General features: G+C 48.8%; 8 protein-coding genes across 8 annotated transcripts; 4 read left to right on the forward strand and 4 right to left on the reverse strand.

Moving 5' to 3' along the window:
* Positions 1 to 265: 265 nt before the first annotated feature.
* Positions 266 to 1,909, reverse strand: N7508_010642 (acyl-CoA dehydrogenase family protein; the record flags this gene model as incomplete). Its single annotated transcript, XM_058468702.1, has 3 exons — positions 266 to 602; positions 654 to 1,022; positions 1,077 to 1,909. 3 exons carry the CDS (start codon positions 1,907 to 1,909, stop codon positions 266 to 268), a joined length of 1,539 nt encoding a protein of 512 aa, XP_058316548.1.
* Positions 1,910 to 2,465: 556 nt separating this feature from the next.
* N7508_010643 (phosphatidate phosphatase App1 family protein) lies at positions 2,466 to 5,464 on the reverse strand (the record flags this gene model as incomplete). The annotated part of the gene is made up of 2 exons (XM_058468703.1): positions 2,466 to 5,360; positions 5,393 to 5,464. 2 exons carry the CDS (start codon positions 5,462 to 5,464, stop codon positions 2,466 to 2,468), a joined length of 2,967 nt encoding a protein of 988 aa, XP_058316549.1.
* A 288-nt stretch (positions 5,465 to 5,752) lies between these two features.
* Positions 5,753 to 7,818, reverse strand: N7508_010644 (UV-endonuclease UVE-1; the record flags this gene model as incomplete). Its single annotated transcript, XM_058468704.1, has 2 exons — positions 5,753 to 7,276; positions 7,330 to 7,818. The coding sequence occupies 2 exons, from the start codon at positions 7,816 to 7,818 to the stop codon at positions 5,753 to 5,755; spliced, it is 2,013 nt and encodes a 670-aa protein (XP_058316550.1).
* A 539-nt stretch (positions 7,819 to 8,357) lies between these two features.
* N7508_010645 (MFS transporter) lies at positions 8,358 to 9,251 on the reverse strand (the record flags this gene model as incomplete). The annotated part of the gene is made up of 2 exons (XM_058468705.1): positions 8,358 to 9,062; positions 9,120 to 9,251. The coding sequence occupies 2 exons, from the start codon at positions 9,249 to 9,251 to the stop codon at positions 8,358 to 8,360; spliced, it is 837 nt and encodes a 278-aa protein (XP_058316551.1).
* A 1,146-nt stretch (positions 9,252 to 10,397) lies between these two features.
* On the forward strand, positions 10,398 to 12,228 carry N7508_010646 (hexokinase family protein; the record flags this gene model as incomplete). The annotated part of the gene is made up of 2 exons (XM_058468706.1): positions 10,398 to 10,978; positions 11,028 to 12,228. Coding segments are annotated over 2 exons (1,782 nt in total), but the record flags the coding sequence as incomplete, so codon positions are not given.
* Positions 12,229 to 12,739: 511 nt separating this feature from the next.
* On the forward strand, positions 12,740 to 13,703 carry N7508_010647 (TatD family hydrolase; the record flags this gene model as incomplete). Its single annotated transcript, XM_058468707.1, has 2 exons — positions 12,740 to 12,754; positions 12,804 to 13,703. 2 exons carry the CDS (start codon positions 12,740 to 12,742, stop codon positions 13,701 to 13,703), a joined length of 915 nt encoding a protein of 304 aa, XP_058316553.1.
* Positions 13,704 to 14,883: 1,180 nt separating this feature from the next.
* N7508_010648 (putative extracellular protein) lies at positions 14,884 to 16,107 on the forward strand (the record flags this gene model as incomplete). Its single annotated transcript, XM_058468708.1, has 1 exon — positions 14,884 to 16,107. The coding sequence occupies one exon, from the start codon at positions 14,884 to 14,886 to the stop codon at positions 16,105 to 16,107; it is 1,224 nt and encodes a 407-aa protein (XP_058316554.1).
* A 1,734-nt stretch (positions 16,108 to 17,841) lies between these two features.
* N7508_010649 (uncharacterized protein) lies at positions 17,842 to 19,758 on the forward strand (the record flags this gene model as incomplete). The annotated part of the gene is made up of 2 exons (XM_058468709.1): positions 17,842 to 18,376; positions 18,428 to 19,758. The coding sequence occupies 2 exons, from the start codon at positions 17,842 to 17,844 to the stop codon at positions 19,756 to 19,758; spliced, it is 1,866 nt and encodes a 621-aa protein (XP_058316555.1).
* Positions 19,759 to 20,536: the final 778 nt, after the last annotated feature.

The raw sequence follows: 20,536 nt of genomic DNA on the forward strand, positions 1-20,536 counted from the left end.
GCTCAAAGAATGGTTTTTGATATCAGGAGGAGAAAAAAGAGTTGTGAGACGAAGGCAACAGGCAGCTGATACTATGCCCGAGGTGACCTCACATCAACGCTAGTCCTATTTGGGGAGCTGTGGCGTCGGAACAAAAACCTCCCGTCGAAGCTGTCTGCCCCACTTCGCTTGACTATTTTTGGCCAGGCCATTTCATACTCTCAACAGTGTAATATAGCTATATTGGACTCATATTGGTATCTTCGCTTGTGAGCCCTTGATAAATTTACAACATAGACTTGGGGAAGTTCTTCATCGCCTGGCGCACTCCCAGATCCGCCAGAATCTCCTCAGTTCCACCGAGGATGGCATCGAACTTGTAAGTGCGATGGAACATCTCAATGACCTTGCCCATTCCAGACTGGGTAATACCACGGCCACCGAAGATGTTGGTAGCATTGCTAGCAATCTCACCGGCAGCCTGTGTGCAGTGCGACTTTAACAATCCAATGGGTCCACCAAGGTGCTTGGCCTGCTCGGCGTATGTCATGTTGCACATCTGGTAGGCGATGGATTCGAGCCAGGCCTGGTTCGACTCGGTAAGGGAGATCATGCGTGCAAGTCTGTGATATGTTAGAAGGAAACTTGCTCTTTTTCTCCGTGGCCGGACTCACTTTTGACGAATGGCGGGCTGTTCAACCAGCTTCTTGCCAAAGACAATACGCTGGTTGCACCACTTCATGGTCTCCTCGACAACGGTCATACACATGCGGACAACAGCAGCGACCATCATGAAGCGCTCGTGGTTGAAGTTGCTCATGATAACAATGAATCCCTTGTGCTCCTCGCCGAGGAGGTTCGCAACTGGTACCTTGACATTCTCGAACTGCACAAAGGCAGTGGCAGCAGCAGTTGAGTAAGAAGTCTTGATCTGCTTGGTTTCAACACCCTCGCCGCGAGGAATCAAGAGAACCGAGAAGCCCTTCTCGGTACGGCAACCGACGACGAAGTAATCAGCGAACATGCCGTTGGTAATCCATTTCCTAAAAATCGTCAGCAAACGTCCCATATGCATACCCAATATTTGGCAAACTCACTTAGTTCCATTCACAATGTAATGCTTTCCATCAGGAGTCTTCTCGGCAGTAGTCTTCAACCCAGCAACATCACTACCAGCAAAAGCCTCAGTTATAGCAAGACACATCTTCTTCTGGCCTGACAAAACCTCCCCGGTAACGCGCTCCTTAAGAACAGGATCATGCAGCCACTGCTGAACAGCAGTCAAACTAATAGCCATACCAGCCATATTTCCATCCTGGAAACCACGAGCATTAGCCCGGACGAGCTCCTGCGTAACAATCATATCATGCAAATAGTCAAACTCCTTCCCATCAACCGCGCCACCAAGAAGCGTCCGGTTGTGAAGATGCTTTCCAGGACCAAGTCGCATAGCAAGAACATTCGTCTCAGCCATACGGTCGATCAATTCCTGACTGATATATGTGCCATCTCGTTCCTTCTCTTGTGCCTCAGGCGTCACGTACTTATCCGTAAACTCGCGCACAGCCTTCTGCAGACGTCTGTGCGTCTCCTTGTAGTAGGGCGACTTGAATTGGGGACGGAGCCATAGTGGTTCGGCGTAGGGGACCGGACTCAAAGCTCCTGGCGTGGGCTCGATGACCTCGGGTTTTTCACCTTCGATGGTCCCGATGCAGAGCTGTTTGCGGTATCTCTCTAAGACTTCCTGGCGGTGCAGATTATAGAACTCGGTTGTGGCATCTTGGCCGGCTACCTGAGCGAGGACGACGCCGCCACCGGGGTGGGCGTCGACGAAGTCGGTTAGGTCATAGACTTTGTGGTCGATGATGCACCAGAGGGAGTCCTCGGTGTTGTGCTTAGCGACTTCGGCGCGTGTGAGTGTTTCCGACATGTTTGGGGTGCGAGTTAGGGGGTGGGGGAAAGAGTAAATACCCCAGGCTTGTTCAGTCTCCAATCATGCAGTTGCGGTTTCAAATTGAGCCGAGGTCCGAGGTGATGTCAGCACTTTTGCCCTAACTCTGCACTTTATTACACCCCTTGAGACTGCATGGAATGGTCTGATCAGCATTTTGGCATTGTGCATCTTACTTTCGTGCCTACGCCAATGAGGGTTCTGGGATTGTCATTACTGCCTCATTCTCCGCGCTTCCCCACATCGTGATCGACGCGGGATGAGAACAAAGGTCCTAATTTTCAGTATTCTTTGGGCCTTATGTCCCAAATTTCTATCGACATGTTTTTTCCAGTATTTACCATTTTTTGCAAGTCACTCCCGGTAGGATGTGAGCTAAACTAGGTAGTCTATCAACGAGCAGGCTCCTCCGGGTGCTCCCAGCATACCCAAAGTAGGAAATATATATCCAGAAAAAAAAAAAAAAAAAAAAAAAACCTGTGACTGAATGGAGTATATGACATGTAAAGCAAAGGGTAATTTGTCAAAAGTGACCCTACTTCTTCGTAGAGCTAGCCTTCATATCTTTAATCGCCTCCTCCACTAACCAAGTACAAACAGGCTGGGCATCAGTACCAACGCGCCAACTACCCAGTACAACCCCATGATCTTCAAGGACATCGGAAGCACGTTCCCAGCGACGGCGCCAGAGCTCCTCGCGTTTGTTCGGGAGTGGCACGGGGGGCATGCCGGATTCGTTATTTGGCCCGGCTGGAGCCTGCCGTGATCCACTAGGACTTTGTGACAGGTTCAGTCGCTCAGTTGCATATTGGAATCCTTGGTAAGCGGCTTGGGCAGCTGCCGCTGGGTAGGATTGGAGGCCACTTGCTGCAGGGCGCGGTGTCGATGATCCACTGGAGTCGGAGTGTGTGGTTGGCGACGCAGTGTTTGCGCGACGGGGTGGTGGGAGAGGTGGCTGTTGCTTTAGGCCTGGTGGGGATGAAGATCTGGAGCTTGAAGAACCATCGTTAAGGTTGCCGAGCAACGACGATGAGGTTTCGGCCGTAGATGACCCAGTCGTGCTGCTGCGAGAAATCGGCGAAGGCTCTGCATCAACTGACGATTCGGTCTTGGGACCAGATCCACGCTTAGGTGGTACAGGAGGAGCCGGTTTGCGTTGAGGGACATCTTGTGGAGCACGTGATGGCGCAGGACTACTCTCCCTCGTGATATCACCAGGTGTGGTACTTTGACGCAAAGCAGACGGCCGAGCTGGTCTGGCCTTCAGCAGGTCCGCAGGTGTGGAGACCATGCGCAGTGCAGATGGCTTGACTGGCTTGACCGGAGGTGGACGTGGTTGATCAGGGTGGGTGAGTCCAGATGGAGGTGGCTTGTTATCAATGATAAGATCCGTGAGATCAATCAAGTCTTCGAGATCCATGTCCTGGGGCTCAACGTCCGGCGAAGGTATATGTACACCTGGCAGGGACGGAGATGCACGAGGCGGGAGAGCTGGTCTGTTGGACGCAGAATCTGACTGATCCTTTATATCCGAGGAACTGCGACTGCGCTTGGAGGGATCAAGATGGTTGACTGATTTCTCGAAGAATTTCTGGGGTTCCGAGGTCGTGACATCACGGATAAAGATACCCAAGATGCGGCCAGGGTTTGCCAGGACAATGTCAGTGTACACCTCCAGGTCAGCTTCGCCACTATCTCCAACCAAAATAAACTTGCGTTCAGGGAAATCTCGCAGAATCTGCTCTAATGACCCCCGTTTCCTCTCTGCTGTGGGTTCAAATATTCCCTGTAGCATTCCCGAGTACTGCTTCAGATGGAACGAGCCAGGAGGCAAGCCTACCATCTTGAAGTACCGTTCGAGAAGAGGGTACAATTGCCATGGAGCGTTGGATACATAGTGAATCTGGACACCTTGCTTAGCCAGTTTGCCATACCAGTCACTGACTCCTTCAACTGTAAGTTCGTCCAATTCGCGAACAAATGTGTTGCGAAACATCTCTTTGGCTCCACCAGCGATAGCCGAGTGTTTCACTGTATCATCGATGTCACTAATCAAACTGATTCCAACTGGCTCGATGATTTCAATCGGCCGTGCAGCAGACAAGTCCTCCGAGGCCAACACACGAATGTGGGTTGGCACGAACGGCAGAGCAGCTCGAAGACTGAAGTGACCTGACTCATCCGTCGTAATATTTCGAGACTTGCTCTCATTGTCGTCAAAGAAGAACACAGTCACAGGCATATTACCAACGGGATTTGTTAGGAACGGACGGAGTCGCTCCATAAGATGAGCATTTGCCATGGAAAGCTCATCCTTGGTAAGCTGTACAGGTCTATCCGGCTTTTCCGTATGTGTGCTCTTCCAAGCCGGATCTGCTTCCTTTTCGGCTGTATCGACTAAATTTTGCATCTGCTTGTCCACGTACTCATCATCTCCCTTGCCTGGAATCTTTTCGTCGCTTTCGTCATTGGTCGTTCCAATTGGTGCAGGGATGCCGCTTAGCTTTCTGGCCAGCGCAATCATCAAACGGTGCTTCCGGCTCATGGGACCGCGACCAGGAGCGTAGATCCAGCCACGCACGTCAACGGCCACAACAGCATTTTCAGTATCAATATTATCCCAGCCAGGTGTACCGTTATCATCGTCATGGGGCTCACCCCGGTACTCATCGATAGTTTCCGACCAGGAGTCACGTCGCGGACGTGTGCTGGCATCGGTCTTCTTCTTTTCCGTCAATTTCCTAGCGTAACTCGGGAACAGAACCATCTCTTCATCGCCCGATCGAGCGATTTCGACGTCGGGAAATGCACCGGGGGTATTGTAGTAATCCTCATCATGGTCATTTCTCTGCCCAGACCATTGAGAGGTGTAGGCCTGGCGCAACTCATTCGCAGCCTTGAAGTACTCGTAGACCTTCTTGCGACGGCTACCAGGGACACCGGCACCCTCAGCGCCTCCAGCTCCCCATGTTGATGATAGTCCTGACTGTGCCATTGAATCTCTCGCGGCTTCCTTCCGTGCGGAACGGGCTCGGATCGACTTCGGGTGTCTTGCAGCAAAGTTGATACCGGATGCCGCGTTGGCTCTCCACGTGCGGAACTTTCGTCGTGGACCGAGGAGATACGAGATGATTCCTCCGCCGAGTGTGCGATCGCGCTCTGCGAGTCGTGCTTGGCGTTTGACGATTGATCGGTAGATACGTGATTGTGTCCGGTGACGGAGGGCTGGGAGGGTCTCGTGTCGGAGGCCCCAGAGACGGGACTGGGCTCGTCTGCTTGCGTGTGTGCCAACGAGTAGGCGAAGAATTCGTGAGAATTTGCTGGGTCGAGGCTCACGGGAGAACGAAGGGACGAGGATGAGCGGGCGCTGTGACAAGGGAGTCCTCGACCGGAGGCTTGGCCAGCGGAAACGTGTTTTAGGAGCCAGGGTCTCGATAGAGGTGAGTTTAGGAGTGAAAGGACAATAATATCGAGAAAAAAAGCCAAGTCGAATAGGGCTGCGGAAAGTAGACCTGCGGGGAAGAGATCGGCCATGACGATGATTACTCGGAGCCCCTCTCACCGCGTTCGTTTCAGGTTTCTCGGGGATTTCGACCAGTTTGACGATATGATGCTATTTACTATTTTTAGTGGGATTCGGGGGGCTGTTTCATTTCTGATACAAAAAAACAATTAGTATTCATTATTAGGTTGTGTTTCATGGTGGCAAATAGTCTAGAAGATTTTTACTATGAAATTTGATACTTTTGGCAGCAATATAGCCACATTGCTGTACATTATATTTTAAAACAATCGTACAAGATATTTATACAAGCCAGTCGACTAAGCACTATCCTCGGTGTAATTCACCTTCTTTGCTTGTAAACTGCGTCGAGAAAGTGATTCCCGAGATGGAGCACTGTCCAATTTAGCGGAAATCTCACTAATCTCCTCTGGCTCAGGGGTTGACTCAATCTCCGAGGCCTTGCGCTTGCCACGGGCCTTAGAGGGGGTCGTGCGCTTGGCAGCCCTGGGTTTCTTGGGAATTTCTCCCTTGGCTGTGTCGAGAGATACGTCGTCCGCAATGCACTCGGTCTTCAGCTTCTTCGGTGTGCTTTTCTTCAGGCTTGGGGCTGCCTTGGGTTTGACGACCTTCTTCGCAGGTCTGAGCCATTCTTCCATGCCACGAGGCCAGTAGACTCTGCCCTCAGGGCCACCCATGCTGATTTCTTCTTCGGGAATGGTGCGAGGAGGGGGTATTGAGCCCTCAAGATCCACAAAGCCGCCGTTTTTCTTCGATTTCTTTGGCGGTTTGAAGGGTTGGTTTTCGTCGGGACGCATAAAAGGTATTAGGTCATTCACCTTTTCATAGCCGGGAAGTTTGAAGTTTCTCATCAGTTCAAAGACAGCCTGCTCTTTGTCTTTGGCTTCAATCATCAGGTCCATAGTGTCTGCACATGGAGGCAGGGTATTTACTCGGTCACTGTGTTTGCGGCGTTGGCGAGGGGTGATTGCTGGGGCAGTTGGCTCGGAGTAGTGCATCTTCTGCGTAATGTTCTTTCGAGACCAGGTGGCGGAAATGCGATCATAGAGTCCAATAATATCCTGCGTGCCTTCGCGGAGCTCATTGGAATCGAATATGATATTATGGTGGTGATAATCGAGGACAAGAGGGATATCAAGCTCCTCACAGATTGGTAGTAGGTCGTGTACAGACCAGCTGACATCGTCGTTCTCCAAAACCAATCGATTCTTGATGTCCTGCGACAACTTGGCATAATTCTTCCGGAACCGATCAAGTGTCGCAGTTTTATCACCAAAAACTCCGCCCATGTGTAGGATCATGACCGCATCGCGATCCTGCTGAGGGGGCAGCTTGAGAAGCTGAAGCAACTCTGAGTGATATTCAAGATCGCGATAAGAGCTCTCGATCACTTCTTTTCTTGGTGATCCAAACTGCGTGAATTGACCCGGATGAACCGAGACCCGATGACCAAGTTCTGCAACCACCCGGCCTGCGTCCGCCAGCACTTCCGAGGCGAACGGCGCCAATTTATAACCGTATTCTCTGTGGCTAGCGAATGGGAACATCTCACTGCTCAATCGCATAAACTTAATGCCATACCTGTCGTTCCAACGAAGGATCTTGACCAGATCACGCGCATTCGTTAGACCGAGATCCTGCACAAAGGCCTGGCCACGAGCAATATCAGCTGGTAGATTTCGGTCCGGCCGATTCTTAGTCGGATGCGCAGGCTGTTCGGGATCTTGGAGGGGGTGTCGGTTCTCCACGATGGAGGCGATTCGGCATGTTCGAGAACAGAATACGGAAGGGGTAGCGTAGCGGAGGTAGGTGTTTAAGCAAGCCTAATTGGGTTAAAATTGATGTTGCACAGCATGAGGCTTAATATTCAACTCACATATCCTAACCTTCCTTTCCAGGGCAGAGGAAGATAACTGCTGTTCACTGGTGGGGGTCGTCCCAGGGCCTCCTTGAATTCCTCAGGGTCGAGTGGAATGTCCTCTTCGGACTCGGGGTCCAATGCCGCTTCAGCTTTGTGCGAATGTATATCTTCGTTGAGAATATCCGCAGGCTTTACCTCGGATCCGTGTGGCTCAGTAGCCATAATCATGTCTTCGGCGTCCAAAGTATCCGAGCCTCGGCCCAGATGTGTTGAATAGGTACGATACGGTGCGACAAGTTTCAAAGGGGCTGGGATATGTGCAACGCGTTTATAAGAGAAGCGCAAGGCAGGGACATGATGAGCAAATGTCCGGATTGGGCGCGATCTGGTCGCCACAATGGATCGATCGAGGAATCTCAGTGACGTGTGGCGACCCGGGCCAGCTTCCAAGGAATCGGCATGTTGGAAAGACAGACCCTGCAGTCGAATAAACCGCCGACACATTCGAACTCTTGGGTGTACATGAAGGTGGAAAGTTGGCGAGAGGAAGCCAGGGCGGGATGTTCATGGCGCGCTAACGCGTCGCATCACCGCCCAATATGTCTGTTCTTGGATCGCACGACAGACAGTACACGTGCTCGCGTTTGACACTTCGTCGTTTTGTTGCATTGGTCAATTTCGTGCCTAATTGAGTCTCTCACCCAAACTCAATCTCTTTATATTTCTGCAATGATATCATTGATGTCTGATGTCATCGATCTACCATGAGGCCGTAAGTCCCAACCTAAGCCTGTTGCAGACGAGCAAAAAAGACATGAAAAAGAGAGACCTGAGTAGGGTAAAAACAATGCGTGAGACGGTACACTCGTTTCCAGGGGTTCGTGTTCAGACTATACACGATCAGTGGCACTGTATACATTACCTTGGAAGAGAAGGACTATGCGCCGCGTCAGGGGATGATTGTTCTACATAAATATCCATTAATATTTCACAGAAAAGAAATGACAATTCTTCAACCAGTCTTTCTTTCCCCTCCATCATAATCAAACTTCGTGAGGGATCTCACGAGGAAGCCGGAAAAGTGTTGCCCAAATCCCCAAAGACACAGCCAGCATTGCAAGTAAAATAGGCTGTAACACAACAACACCTTTTGCCTGAGCAATAGCACCAATCATGAAAGGGAACACAGCACCACCACCCATAGAAAAGGCCGCCGCAAACCCTATAGCCGCAACATGAAGATTGCGCGGAAGCAAACGAGTCATCACAATCACAACGCCAGGGAAAATAGTTCCTATAAAAAATCCAACAAGCGCCACTGCAACAGCTGACACAATGAATTCCGGAACAAGCCAGAATACAAGCTCGAGAGTGATGGCTAGCAGAAGGTATATAGCAATCGACAGTTTTTCTCCGATTTGGGGTGAGACAAAGCCTAGTACGAATCGGCCGATTGTGATACCAAGCCAGAAGCCTGTTTCGGCCATTCCTGATGCAAAGGCGCCTCCGTGGCGGACGTTGGTCATGAAGACGACAATCCAACCTCCGATTGCTACCTCGATACCGCCGTATAGGAAGAGGAATACAGCGCAGATCCAGGTGACCTTGTGAGTGAGGGATACCCGCGTCTGTGATAGTGCTTCTCCGTCTCTGCCGGATATAATTGGATGCTCCAGTTGATATCTCTCACCAGTTTCGGCCCAGAAGGCACTGGCGGCATATACCAGCGCTATCGCAGCTGCTCCAGTCTATCATTCCATGTTAGTTCATCTTGGCTAAGCTCATGAGGAAAGAATGGTAAGTACCATCAAATAGTAGTAAGAGTACCACTGCCACCCTGCCTTGGTTATTAAACTCGTGGCAACAAGGGGACTAACTGTAGCACCGATTCCATAGAAACCATGGAAGAATCCAAGCACTTCATGCGAGTTCGCCATGTTGCCAATCCAGACGTTCCATGCTGCGTTATGAAGTCCACTGCCTATTCCGACAAGCACATACATAATCACTAACACAGGGAATGGCGGATGAACAGATATGACCGCGAAAGCTAGCAGGTGACAGCTTGGCGCGATCATGGTAATCCCTCGTCTTCCGAGATGCTGGTGGACCATATTATTGAATATTGCAGACAAAGCATAGCCGAAAAAAGGCGAGAGGAATACTAAGGAGATGATGGTGTAGCTTTTGCGATAGTATGTCTCGAGCTTGTTGGTTCATACTTCGTTAGTATGTTCTACGGTGCAACTGGGCAGTGACACAAACATAAGGAATTATCGCTCCGTAAGCTGCATCATTCGATCCCATCACGAATGCGCACCAGAATGTAGCTGTCACCTTCCATATTGTGGTTTTCGACTCGTTCCATCTGGGCGCGACGTTCACGGCGTGCAATGGTGGGTTGTCTTCCTCCGAACTTTCTGCATGGGCATCTTGGGACTCGACATTTTGATCAGGCCAGGACCGGGAACTTGATCTTTCGCTGCTCATTAGGAATAGATGTGACTTCGAACACAATATGACTCATGTTCAATAAAGTCCAGTGTGTGGGGCGTAATATTTGTTGCGGGGAAAGTATAAAGGCCAATGTAACCTCAGGGCCTGTGTTGAATGGCATTATGGATGTCAAGGGTATGTCTTCGTATTTGATGGCTACTTTATCTATGTACTTTCAATATCTGTCTTCTTCATATAGTCTGGTCTTAATTTTGACCGAATAAGTACGTAGATCGAAGCATGATCGTTGGAAATGCAATAGTAATACGCCAATATACTATGAAATGAACCAACCTATTTTTGAGATCAAAGAAGGAAAAATAACAATAAACGAAATAGCAGCATTGTACTTTGTATACATAACCCCTGTTAGCTTAATCTTGGAAATCTGACGGGAAGTTGGTAGCTTAGGCTTGGCCAGTGATCACATCCAGTAATTAGAGCCAACTTCTCCACCAGCTTGATCACATTGAATCATCAGATAAACAGCCTGAAACCCCCCTGAATGATTTAAAAAAACCCCCTAATCCATCTATAAAAACACCGTTGCATAAAGGTCACGTGGTGGTATTCTACCCTTTCTAGCGGCGTCTTGGCATATTTTCGTCAGCAAGCGTCTTTTTTTCAACATCCAAAGCCATAATCTGGCCACCAAAGCAACTTTTCCAAGTATTTCGGGCCATTATCAGATCAATATGGCTACATCAACTGTGGAACAACCTGCAGCAGTAAAGCCAAATCTGAAAGAGTTCCTGCAACCCCTCCAGGTTGGCATCGAAACCTTGTATGACTTGTCCTGTCGACTATCAACATCATATACGAATCTGGCCATGGAATCTACTGAACATTTCATTCCAACACCCATTACTCGTCTTCCAACAGGTCATGAAACTGGACGCTACCTCGGTGTTTATGTTGGTCTCTCTTATCTGCGAGTGGCCTTTATTGATCTCTTGGGAGATAAACAAGTCGAAGGACATGCTCGCGTCCGACGAACATTAGAAAAGGCTTGGCCTATTGAAGATCATTTACGAAAAGACCATTCTCTGGACTTGTTCACCTGGATTGGTGACTGTATTGCCGAAGTCGTGGCCGATCGGCTTGCCAATCCGAATGAAGAAAGTCTTGACCAAATAACGACGGGTATTTCCCTTTGTCTACCAATAAAGTACCAGCACCATGTTCCGGTGTTCCTTTCCCTGGCTAATTTCGTATAGACAAAACACTCTCGATGAAGCTATCTTGATGCCAACTGGCAAAGGCTTTTCTCTAAGCTCAGACCTCAACCTCCGTCAAGCACTACTAAATGGATACGAGCGCCACACGTATTCCTCTCATGGAGATGTTGAACCGATGCCTGCAAAGCGACGCAGGTTATTTTCTCTGCCTAAATTAAAAATCGCTGTCATGATCAATGATACGACCGCAACCCTTGCATCATTGGCATATTCGATCCCTTCGTTGCCCAATACCCGTGTTGTCATGGGACTTATTGTAGGCGCGGGATGCAATGCCACTGCTCCAATGAAGATTTCTGATCTTCACGAATCAAAAACCCAAAATATTCGAGAGAAATACCCTGACGCAAAGGAGACACTCATTTCTACTGAGTGGACTCTCTCAACGGCGGCAGCTCCCTTTGATGAGCTGCGCATTCGAAATAAATGGGACCATGAATTGGACCAGCATTGCAAACGGCCGGGTTTCCAGCCGCTAGAGTATATGGTTGGAGGTGGGTATACTGGCGAGTTGGTTCGGATCATTTGCTATGATTACTTCCACAGAGTCCTGGGAATAGAGGACTCAATACTACCAGTGAAGCTTATTGAGCCATATTCCATTTCAACAGAATTCCTCTCTCTGATTGTTGCCGCTTCAATAACCGATGAATCATTGGCAGATAAGCTTTCTCAAAAGCTTCAGCTACCACCTGAAAGCAATTGGAGATGGACACCAGAATACGCTCGTGACATCCGCACCATCGCATCGGCTGTACACGACCGAGCCGCTTCATTAGTTGCAGCCGCCGTTGTTGGTCTTCTCGATTGCATCAAAGAAGTGAAATTGTGCAAAGACCCCAGCGAAATACTGATGAAATCGGAATCTCAAGATAGCAAACAAACAGGCTCAGGCTCGCCCGGTTGGAACAGTGGCCCGGAAGAACTCGCCGTGGCATTTTCTGGTGGAGTGATTCAACATTATCCTCATTACAAAGAAAACGTGCAGCGATATATCGACCGTCTCATTATTCGCGCGGGTCCACAAGCAGGCGGAAAGAGTGTGTTCTTGCGCGAAGCCAGCGATGGTGGAATCATTGGTACTGGCGTGCTGGCGGGAACTGCCTCTGGGGAGATTGGCGAAATAAAGGTTACAGATGGCTCTCCGTGGCCTCTGCTGTCTCCTATGCGGAAAGACATGGCTGTCAAAATATAATAATAATGAAACTTGAAGTTCTTCGGAGCCAAGTATACGACAGTGGCTATGGGTCCTTTCACAGCGCACACCTCTAAATAATCAAGAAGATCAACCCAAGACACTCGAAAATGGCCAAAGAAGAGATGAGAAAGAGGCCGGGTTCACATAATGCATCAGATGGTACATTCGCTTTAATGTGTTTATAAAGAACTGATCTAATACTCCTGTTGTATAAGCCCCACCACTTTGCCGACATCGGGTGCATGTACCCGGACCGAGTCAACATATTTCAATAAATCCTCTGTGGGTTTTGAGATGAATACTTCTGTTGTTCCGTCCATTTTGAAGCGCTACACAAGCCATTGGTAGTCTATCGGGCATTACTTTCAATCGTGACACGATAACACCTATCATCGTGTTCGATGCTCAACCCGCCAAGAAAGCTGAGGCACTATTCAACTTTTCCGGCATCATTTTCCGTTGCTCTTCAACCTACCAAGCAAGCAAGCCCGCCATGAAGTTCTTCGATGTCAGTCATACTAGATTCAACATAAATACATTCCACTGACACATACCAGGTAGCGGTAACATATACCGCAGACCAATTCCAAGGCATATACCGAGGAAAACAATACCACCCAGCCGACTTCGGCGAAGTGCTTAAACGCGCCCAGGAATACAACTGCGCAAAAGTAATGCTCACAACAATGACACTCGAAGGCGCGAAGCAAAATCTGCAAGCAGTGAGGGAGTTCCCCACAATATGCAAAATGACCCTTGGCGTGCATCCCTACCACGCCGCCGAGATCTACGAACAGCCCGAGTCGCAGTATTTGAATGAACTAAAAGTGTTCGGCGAAACACTTCGCGCCGAGTCTCCATCGCCTCTGGCTGCATTTGGTGAAATCGGACTGGATTATGAGTACCTCAACAGCGCCGATAAAGAAACGCAGCAGCGTGCTTTCCGGGAACAGTTGGAGTTGGCAGTTCATTTTCAATTACCACTTTTCTTGCATGTGAGGGAGTCGGCGGAGGATTTCATTTCTATTATCCGGCCTTATCTTGAGAAATTGCCGAAGGGTGGGCTTGTGCATTCCTTTGCTGGGACCAAGGAGGAGATGATGCAGCTTGTGGGGCTTGGCTTGGAGATTAGTGTGAATGGTGTTTCGTTCCGGACTGATGAGCAGTTGGACATGGTTAGGCATATTCCTTTGGATAAGTTGCAGCTTGAAACTGATGCGCCCTGGTGTGAGGTCTTGGGTAATGATCCGAAGATTGCGGGTTACTTGCAATCTGCTCGGCCTTTGCCTGCGAGTCGGAAGCATAACAAGTTTATTACAGGGCAGATGGTTAAGACTCGTAACGAGAGCTGCACTATGGAGCGTGTTGGATTGGTGGTTGCAGGAGTGAAGGGTGTTTCTGTTGAGGATATTATTGATGCCGCGTGGGATAATAGCTGTCGTATGTTTGGGGTGTAATTATATGTTCGGAGCGGATGTACATAATGAGTGTGAATAGACATAGAATACAGAGAGTCTACTCCCATAGCGATATTATAAGAGATGGCCATTAGAACTAGTTTAGTTTGAAGGCTGATATCTATTTATTCCATACATGTACGTCAAGCCATGCTAAAACCCCACAGCGTCGCGTCGCATCGCATCGCATCTCATGAACCACGCAGTACCAAGCTTTCCTGCAGGATCAAGAGAAAAAAGCCGCAAGCCACTTCAAAAATGTAAACAAAGCCCTTCGCTTGGAGGGATGTAATTGGTGCCCTGGGTAGGCATGCAGGGGGAGAACAGGGGTTGAGGGGCCAACCCCTTAAAGGCTTCCGCCAGGCCAAACTTCGAGACTTAAACTAGTGGCATCACATACTCCTGAGTGAAGCTTGAGCGGCACTTGTCTGCTGAGTACATGGCGTTTGTGACGCGGCCTTTTCTAGGACCCCTGACATCATGGCTGGATTCTTGGGGGAGTTGATTCGGAAATCATTGTCAGTCGGAATGAAGGCTGTGAGTGGCTCTCATAATTGACCCATCAGCTTGTAAGCGGTGCAATCCATTGCCCCTGGGTGCCCACGTAGTTGTCCTCAATTGGAGGTTGATAGGTTGAGGTTGTCTTAGGACCAAACTCAATTGCGGGAACGAGTCTACTATGATCCTCTGAATCGATAGTTCAATCTTAATGTGGACTTCGAGTGGTGAAGGCACATCTAAAGTGCTGGCCTTGAATATGAGTAGATAGAGACAGGTTATCACTATCTAGGTGGTGAACTAAATTTGCAGTACATATGAAGTGCGGCTTCTTTGGCAGCATTCTTCACGTTGCGGGGGCCATTGCTCGATTATCATCGCATGGGCTAAGACCGCAACATGATGGAATCTGCCATTCCTCTCAAGAGGCCCAAAGAATGTGAGCGTCCACTAGGCATGTATTTATACTATTTGTCGAGCGCCCGGACATTTCCCTACTCAAGCTCTGTACTCTTTGCAAATTGACCCTGGTGGTTAAGTGTTTAGTATTTGTTTCTTGACGAACCTTTCATAAACCCAAGAAACTGTAAGTGACTCGCTCCTTCCATAACTTGCTTTTGCTATATGGCAATTAAGAGACCAACAAGAGACTAACTAGCTAGCAGAAAACACTTCAATCACAATGAAGGGAACATTCATCCTCTCCGGTCTTTTGGCCTCCACAGTTTCTGCTCACATGCAGCTGAGCAAGCCCTATCCCATCCGCAGCCCCCTGAACAAGGACGCCAAGGGCCAGAAGGACTACTCATATACCAACCCCCTATCAAGCTCCGGCAGCGACTACCCTTGCAAAGGCTACGCTAAGGATGACTTCGAGGCTGTCGACACATGGGCCCCTGGTTCATCCCAAGAGATGACCCTTGAGGGCAGCGCCACCCACGATGGTGGTTCATGCCAACTTTCCCTGACCTACGATCTGGGTAAGACCTTCAAGGTCATTGAATCCATTGAGGGCGACTGCCCCATTGCCAAGAAGTACCAGTTCGACATCCCCTCCGACGCCCCGGCTGGTGATGCCCTCTTCGCCTGGACCTGGTTTAACAAGGTCGGCAACCGTGAGATGTACATGAACTGCGCTATGATCACCATTGGCGGCGGCGAGCGCACTGCCAATGCTACCACCGACTCCGAGGAGAGGGCCGTTCCCAAACACATGCTCGAGATGGCCGCTGATGACAAGAAGCCCGTGGCCAAGGCCATGGAGGAGGAAGCCACCAAGGCCAAGAATGCTCCTATGCCCAATGACGATAGCACGCCTATGGCCGAGAGCATGCCTAAGGATCAGACCAAGCCCAAGGGCCACACCAAGCAGACCAAGGCCGCCGACAGTTTCGACAGCCTCCCCGACCTCTTCGTCGCCAACGTCGACCAGGCTGGCAAGTGTGTCACCATCGAGGGCGAGGCCGTCCACTTCCCCAAGCCCGGTCCTAACCTCATCGGCAAGGCTGATAGCAAGGGCTACAAGTGCGAGGGCAACGCCCCCTTCCTCGACACCGACAACAACACCACCAAGAACTCGACCAGCCCTGCAAGCTCTACCAGCTCTACCAACACTGCCAGCACTACCAGCACTGCCAGCTCTACCAGCACTGACAAGAATATGTCCAAGATTGCCTCTGCTTTCGGTACCTCCACTGCCACCGCTGCCCGTACCCTCAACACCGAGGCCTCCACCAACAACCTGTTCAGCAACTACGTCGGCCGCTGGTCTTGCACCTCCGGCGAAATACTCTGCTCCCCCGATGGTATGTCCTTCGCCCTGTGCAACTACGGCCGCCCCGTCTTCATGGGCTCTGTCGCTGCTGGTACGTGGTGCCGTGGCGGTGCTATCAGTGCCAGGTGGTAAACTCAGCTTCTTTTCTTTTTTTTTTTTTTGGGTTACACCTTAAACAAAAGCGTGATTTATCACGGCTCTTTTCCGACTGTGTCGGTTTTGTGAGCTCCGTAGCTCGCATATCGTTTTGGGCGGCTTGATGATCTTTCTTCTTGGCGCATTTTTAGGCGCTATGTATCGTTTCTTGTAATCTTTACCCATGATCAGCCCAGCGATGACCCAGTTGATGTCCCCATGCGACGCTCTTGTCATGTCAATTACCTAATGATTGTGTATCGACGCGTGTTCATTTCTCTAGTCCCCTTTCAATTATATTACTTTTCAGACATGATTACCACTGTATTCTCTTCTCCATCTAAATGTAAAAAAAGACAGCTTCGACAAAGGTTCTCATTGACTCGGTTGCAAAACAAGATGCTCCAACTCACTCTCTCTGAAGACTCTGTATTAGCTCAAGCATCTTCTCTCCAACGGCGATTCCCGTGAATGACCTCGTCGCATGCAGCAAAAGAGTCATAGGCAAAAGCACAGGTTTTACATTGCAATATCATACTGCAATATCAAGAGAGCATAAGAGTGAAATCATACGTGAATGTAAGGTAGGTAGAAAGGTCTTTGATTTCGGAAGAGTGATCGGGACTATTATACTTGAAGTGTAACAAGTGTTGGCCAAGGTTGACTTTGTCGCAAGGGACTTCTCCCACCTGACTGCTGTGACAGACCTGGTAGAAAATCGTGACGACTCGGTGTATTCGCCGAAGTCGTGTCTTGGGTATTTTCTCTCTTCGGACAAGTGAGGAAAATCGGACCAAGGGACTGTGCTGAAGAAGGTATGTGCTTTCAACTTGGTGTTCATCTTTTCTGGCGGTGGTGGCTGTTGGTCGCCTTCAAGGTCGAATTTGAGTTCCACCGTCACAGCAGTGCTGATATTGGGGGGTCATGCCCTGTTGAGGATCTAGCTCAACAGATTTGAGGAAATCGGAACTCAAGGTCAGTCTTCCCAATTTCCAATTGGGTAAACCTCGCTTCACTTCTTTTTGCAGTTGCATGGCGTAACACGGAGCACTTATTTCATTGGGGACTGGTTCATGTTCCACACTCGGCATGGTGTGAATATTTCATGTTGTGGCGAGCTCGAATCCAAGGCTATTCTCTTATGTGTCACCCCAGGCCTGGAGATGGTCGGAATCCGAACATTCATTTCAACTGAAAACAACACCTGATACCCAGAAATGATTCTACTGTGGATTGAAAGGATCAACAGGTACCCAAATAGGAAGTTGTCTGACGTGAGGCTAGGGCGTGTCAAGGCTTGGCAATTTCTCAGGTGATGCAGTTGATAGGTCTGCAGCCAAAAGCGAATGGTGGCGATTTATTTCATAAAAGAAGCAATTTGTAGCGTTATTTTCCAGGGATTTGGTGGAATACTGTTCCTTATCTCCCTCTTTCTAACCGAGAAAGAGAAGTTGGGCGGAGCTGAATGTGCTAGGTCACTAACTGAGTCGCGGGGTTTGATCCTGGGTCTTCAGCTTGGGTGAATGAAAGTCACCTAGGGATAGGCCTTATGCAAATGATTCGTTGGGTTATTCTCTTTGTAAGGAGTTCCAAGGGAGTTTATAGCGACAGGATGCGTATGCGTCGACTGCAGGTGCAGAGAAGCCCTATAAAGACTACAGTAGATCTTTTCAAGTTTTGAGCTCCTCAAAATTATCATTCTTCCATTGAAACTCCTACCACGCCAAGCAAATGGCGGATTGTCAGCATTACCAACTGGGAGCCTCGAACAAGAGCGAGCAGCCAACTTGGGATGCTCAAGTCAGATCATTGTTTGCTAAGCCATACTGGACATCTATTGACTCCAATCCTACGTCTGTTGGGGACAATTGGATAGAACAGATGAAAGCTTACAGTCCCTCTCGCCCTGCACACATGTACCTTGATTTGTCGAGTGTGGAGTCTGTCCAACAGAACATCCTTACCATTTATCAACACTTGCGCTCTCGGTCCATGCCCATCACGAAAATTGAAAGCCACTATTGGCCAGATGAGACTTTGGAGACTCTGCGTTTGTGGGCAAACCAAGGCTTTAGACGCTCTTCTATCGATCCGGTTAAATATCACGAATTGATCAGACCCCCGAATCCTTATCCAGCAGATATAAGGATCAGGAGAGACATCCTGAGTCTCAGCCCATCTGAGCTTCAGACCTATCGTGAAAGGTTGGATGATATACTTCAAGTTGGAAAGAAGGATTCTAAATGGCAGGAGCTGGGATTACTACGTACGTCTTGGAGCCTTTTGCAGACAGAATTGATGTTGATTTGTGTTATAGATGCTGAGTGGTGCCTCCATTACCAAGAAGCTTTCATATTCTGGCATCGAGCGTATTTGAAGTATGTGGAGGAGCTGATTGACTTCCCTATTCCTTACTGGAATGGCTTTGCAGTCGGAACAGGGGAGCCCGATTCACCTTATGCTGGTCTGCCATCGAACTACTTGGATGATTTCTATGCCCATTCAAATGGAGAACAACGCAGAAATCCTCTGAAGTACGCACTTTTACTCAATGGACAAAACAGAACAGGTACTTCTGAGTATGTCGAACGCTCCCCGGAGCTCGTTGAAGGCCGCGGCCATCCTAATTGGTCAAATAAAATTAAATGGTTTAAACAGTATCACCGGCAAATCGAGCATGCATTTGAACAACATGATTTCTCTTTGCAACAAGCTCAAGGATGTCCCTGGGCTAATATACCAGACTTCAAGGAAAACCAGCCGGACAATTGTTATCCTGAAGCCAGTCGCAAATTCTTTGATGGTCTGTTTGAGCAAGTGCATGACAAATATCACGGCTGGATAGGTCCAGATATAGTGAGCAGCGAACCCACTGGCATTGACAAGTATGTTATCCATGTTAATGTTTCAAAACAGGCTGATAATTCTTATACAGCATTCGACCCCATTTTCCTCAGCTACCACGCAAACATGGACCGTATTGCTGAGATGTACCTCCGGAAAGATCCCGCACGCCAGTTCTCGTCCAATTTTCCTCTTCGTCCTTCTGTGGACAACGGAAAAGTGTGGACATATGATGACCCCCGCGAGTACATCTACACAACAGTAGGGGACATGGCAACGCAGAGTCTCGCAATGAAGTACTGTTACGCGTCGCCCATAGTTCCTGACTTCCTCCCAACCTCCCAATTGCAATCTAAGACAGCAGCGGTGCCGCACGGTGGCACAGCCTTTTCATTGTCAACAGCCAAGTCTGTAGATACAACAGATGTCACCCAAGGACATGAATCCGTTCCATACATCATGTTCGACTCTGTCTCTTGTCTCAAAGACTGCTTCCGGATTGATGTTTTTGTCAATGGGGCCCAAAAGTTGGAGTCAGATCCAATGGGCAATCCCGAATACATTGGAAGTATCACCAGACTTGGTATGGGGAGTGGAAGAGGTGAAGCAGTTGGAACCAGGAATTCGCAGCGGTGCATAAAGAAGCCGATAACGCGTATTTTGCAAGCTGGTCATTTCAAAGAGAAATTGAAGAATGGCTTTGGTGTCCAACAAATTGTCACTGACTTGAGTACCGACAGGCGCCTTGGAGAAGAAGAGTGGAAGAGAATGCCAGGATTTGAGGGGACTGTTGTTTGGTCATAGAAATCTACATAAGATCTATCATAATCTTAGAGACTGAAATATCCTGATTGGATTGACAATACTAGTTCACGTTCAACCTCGGAAACCGGCCTACAACCAGTGATTCGGCGCATCAGACTCCTAAACCCGAAATTTGGCTCATCCGCACAATTACACCTAGTCACGACACAGTAACTCTTCTCTACAAATCGTTTTTGTTGAAAACCTATCTATTTTCGAATTCAACTAAATACTTGACCAGTCGCATATGGGAATGTCGGTCAGTACGTAGCGCCAAGACTAGGCCAGCGAGGGACTGCAGCAGCTGAGACCCTCTTATATCTACAGCAATGTCAATTCCTTCTTTTCAGACGTTGAACCCTCTTACTAACATGAAAAAATGACAAAACTAACCTCAAGACATGGCAAGTAGCCTAGAGCTCTGGGCCCAAGATCACAAGTGGCTAGGAATGAAGGCTGTTTTGATTCTGCTTCTTTTGTTCATCATGACCGACTACATTCAGACAGCTCTCAGATCAGATATTTGTGATCTACCAGGTCCATTCATTGCACGCTTCTCAATTCTATACAAAATCTGCATGGTCTACGATGGCAGATGCCATACCAAGAACCTGGACTTGCACAAGAAGTATGGTCCTATGGTGCGCGTGGGACCGCGTCATGTTCATGTATCTGACCAACTATCTACTCAGTTTCGATCAAATTTGTTAAGGTTGGTCCAATCTCTCCTTGTTGTACGAAACAAACCTGAGCACAGATGGCAAAGACTGACCATTCC

This window comes from Penicillium antarcticum (genome assembly GCF_028974205.1).
Source record: "Penicillium antarcticum strain IBT 31339 chromosome Unknown utg000009l_segment0_segment0, whole genome shotgun sequence".
Classification (NCBI taxonomy): Eukaryota; Fungi; Ascomycota; class Eurotiomycetes; order Eurotiales; family Aspergillaceae; genus Penicillium; species Penicillium antarcticum.